The sequence below is a fragment of the Galeopterus variegatus genome, unplaced genomic scaffold (genome assembly GCF_000696425.1).
Source record: "Galeopterus variegatus unplaced genomic scaffold, G_variegatus-3.0.2 Scaffold551, whole genome shotgun sequence".
Lineage (NCBI taxonomy): Eukaryota > Metazoa > Chordata > Mammalia > Dermoptera > Cynocephalidae > Galeopterus > Galeopterus variegatus.
In genome coordinates, this window is record NW_007726662.1 from 169,703 (window position 1) to 171,512 (window position 1,810).

The following is a 1,810-nucleotide window of genomic DNA, read 5'->3' on the forward strand; positions in this document are numbered from 1 at the left end:
AGCTCCACGTGTGCTGGTACAAAGCAACGACAACTCGTTAAGTGAAAACAGCAAGGTGCCTGACGGCTCCCGGGCTGCGCCATGGCCTTCACAAATACGGCTGCCCTGGACAAATGTGTGTGTGTCTGCATGGAACCTTTCTGAAAGTACACACCTCAACACAAACAAAAACACACAAATGAAAACTGGCCGCATTCCGGAATGGGTCTCACCGAGGAAACGCATTCTCACTGTCTAACCTTTTTCTTTTTTCAAACAATGCTCATGTCTTTTTTAACTTAAAAAAAAAAATAGTAAGTTAAAAAACACATATCCTTTGGCCAGGTTTTACAGTTTCGCACACGTCATCTCTTCGATTCCTCACAACCATCGTGAGGCAGGCGCTTTCATCCCTATTTATCCTCATTTTATCCCACCCATCCCTCAGTCAGCTCTCCTGCAGCAGAGCAAACCAAGGCTTGCAGAGGGGAAGGTGCTCGAGCAAAACACAAACAGGACCATGGGGAGACTCTAGGCTGAGAGCCAGCAGGTGTAGGTCCTGGCCCCGCTCTGGCCCAGTGTGCAGGATGACCTGGAAGCAGTCATTAAATGTGACTCATTTCAACAAACCAAGCACCTGTGCTGGGTGCTGGGGCTTTGGGAACAAGGTCCCTGCCCTCACCCTGCTCCCAGCCCAGAGAGGAGATGTGTACACGTGCACACATGAATGCAGAGCGGGCTGGAAGGCTGGAGCAGAGACAGCACCAGGGCAAAGGGGTACGGAGGAGGGAGTGATGGGCTACTGCCCAGAGGACCAGGAGAGCCACCAAAAGGGGTGACGGGTGGGACCTTGAAAGAGGCAGAAAGGAAGGCAGCCCTGGCTGCAGGCCCAGCTCAGTCACAGCCTAGGGCGTGGGGCATGTGTGACACACGTGTGTGGCAGGAGGGGCTGTGAGCAGAAGGGAATAGCCTGACCTCCCACGGCTCTCCTGGGCAAAGAGATGGGTGAGGGCCCTTCTGGGCACATGAGCAGGATTTTGGGCCTAGAGCACGGCCACACGAGCTGAAGTGAGTCATGTCCAGCAAGCCCCTGCACCTCCCTGGGCTCAGTTTCCCTTGCTGGAAACAGGAAGGTTGGCCCAGACTACTCAAGGGCCCTCCCAGCGATCACAGCCGTAGGGGCCTCATGCAAGCAACCCCGCCTGTCTCCCACACTTCTCCACACCTGTCCATCTCAAGGTCTGTCTCAGCCTGGATGCTCCCAGCCCAGCCCCTCTTTAGTTTTCAGGGGCGCTGGGCCTGGGTGTGGCACCCACCTCGTCTGCCGCCTCCAGCTTGGGGTCAAACTGGCAGAAGATCTGCTCCAGGTCCTTGCGGATCACATTGGCCAGAACGTTCAGCCTGCCCCTGGAGCCAGAGGGTTCTGGGCTCTCACCTGGCATACAGGCTGCCTCCCCCACCAGCCCACCTGGAGACCACCAGAACAAGCATGGGGTAGGGGGAGCCCTCTCTGGTGGAGCCCAAGTGAGGCCCGGCCTTCTCATCCTGCCTCAGTCTGCAAGGCAGGAGAGTGGTCCCAGCCAGCCAGCTCTGCCTGACCCTCTGACCACACTGAGCATTTTCAGGCCCCTCAGACCACAGAGCCTGTGATGGACAAACCCCAACCACAAGCAGCTGCCTGGGTCACAGGAAAGGCCCAGAGCTTTGTCCCCCAGACTTCTAGGCACGTTCTTATATGCCCCATTCATATAACGACCCCTGGCTACCGAGGCATCACCCCCAGGCTGTGCTCTCCATCAGCCCACAGGTTCTAGCTCAGAGGCAACTTGAG

At 56.7% G+C, this 1,810-nt stretch overlaps 1 protein-coding gene across 2 annotated transcripts in view; it reads right to left on the bottom strand.

Annotated features, from left to right (window-relative positions):
* Nucleotides 1-1,810, bottom strand: part of OGDHL (oxoglutarate dehydrogenase-like) — a 27,005-nt gene that overhangs the window by 13,853 nt on the left and 11,342 nt on the right. For both annotated transcript variants that reach the window (XM_008569985.1, XM_008569984.1), the window contains exon 8: nt 1,296-1,386. In XM_008569985.1, coding sequence (XP_008568207.1) covers nt 1,296-1,386 — 91 coding nt within the window. The remainder of the gene's footprint in view (nt 1-1,295; nt 1,387-1,810) is intronic.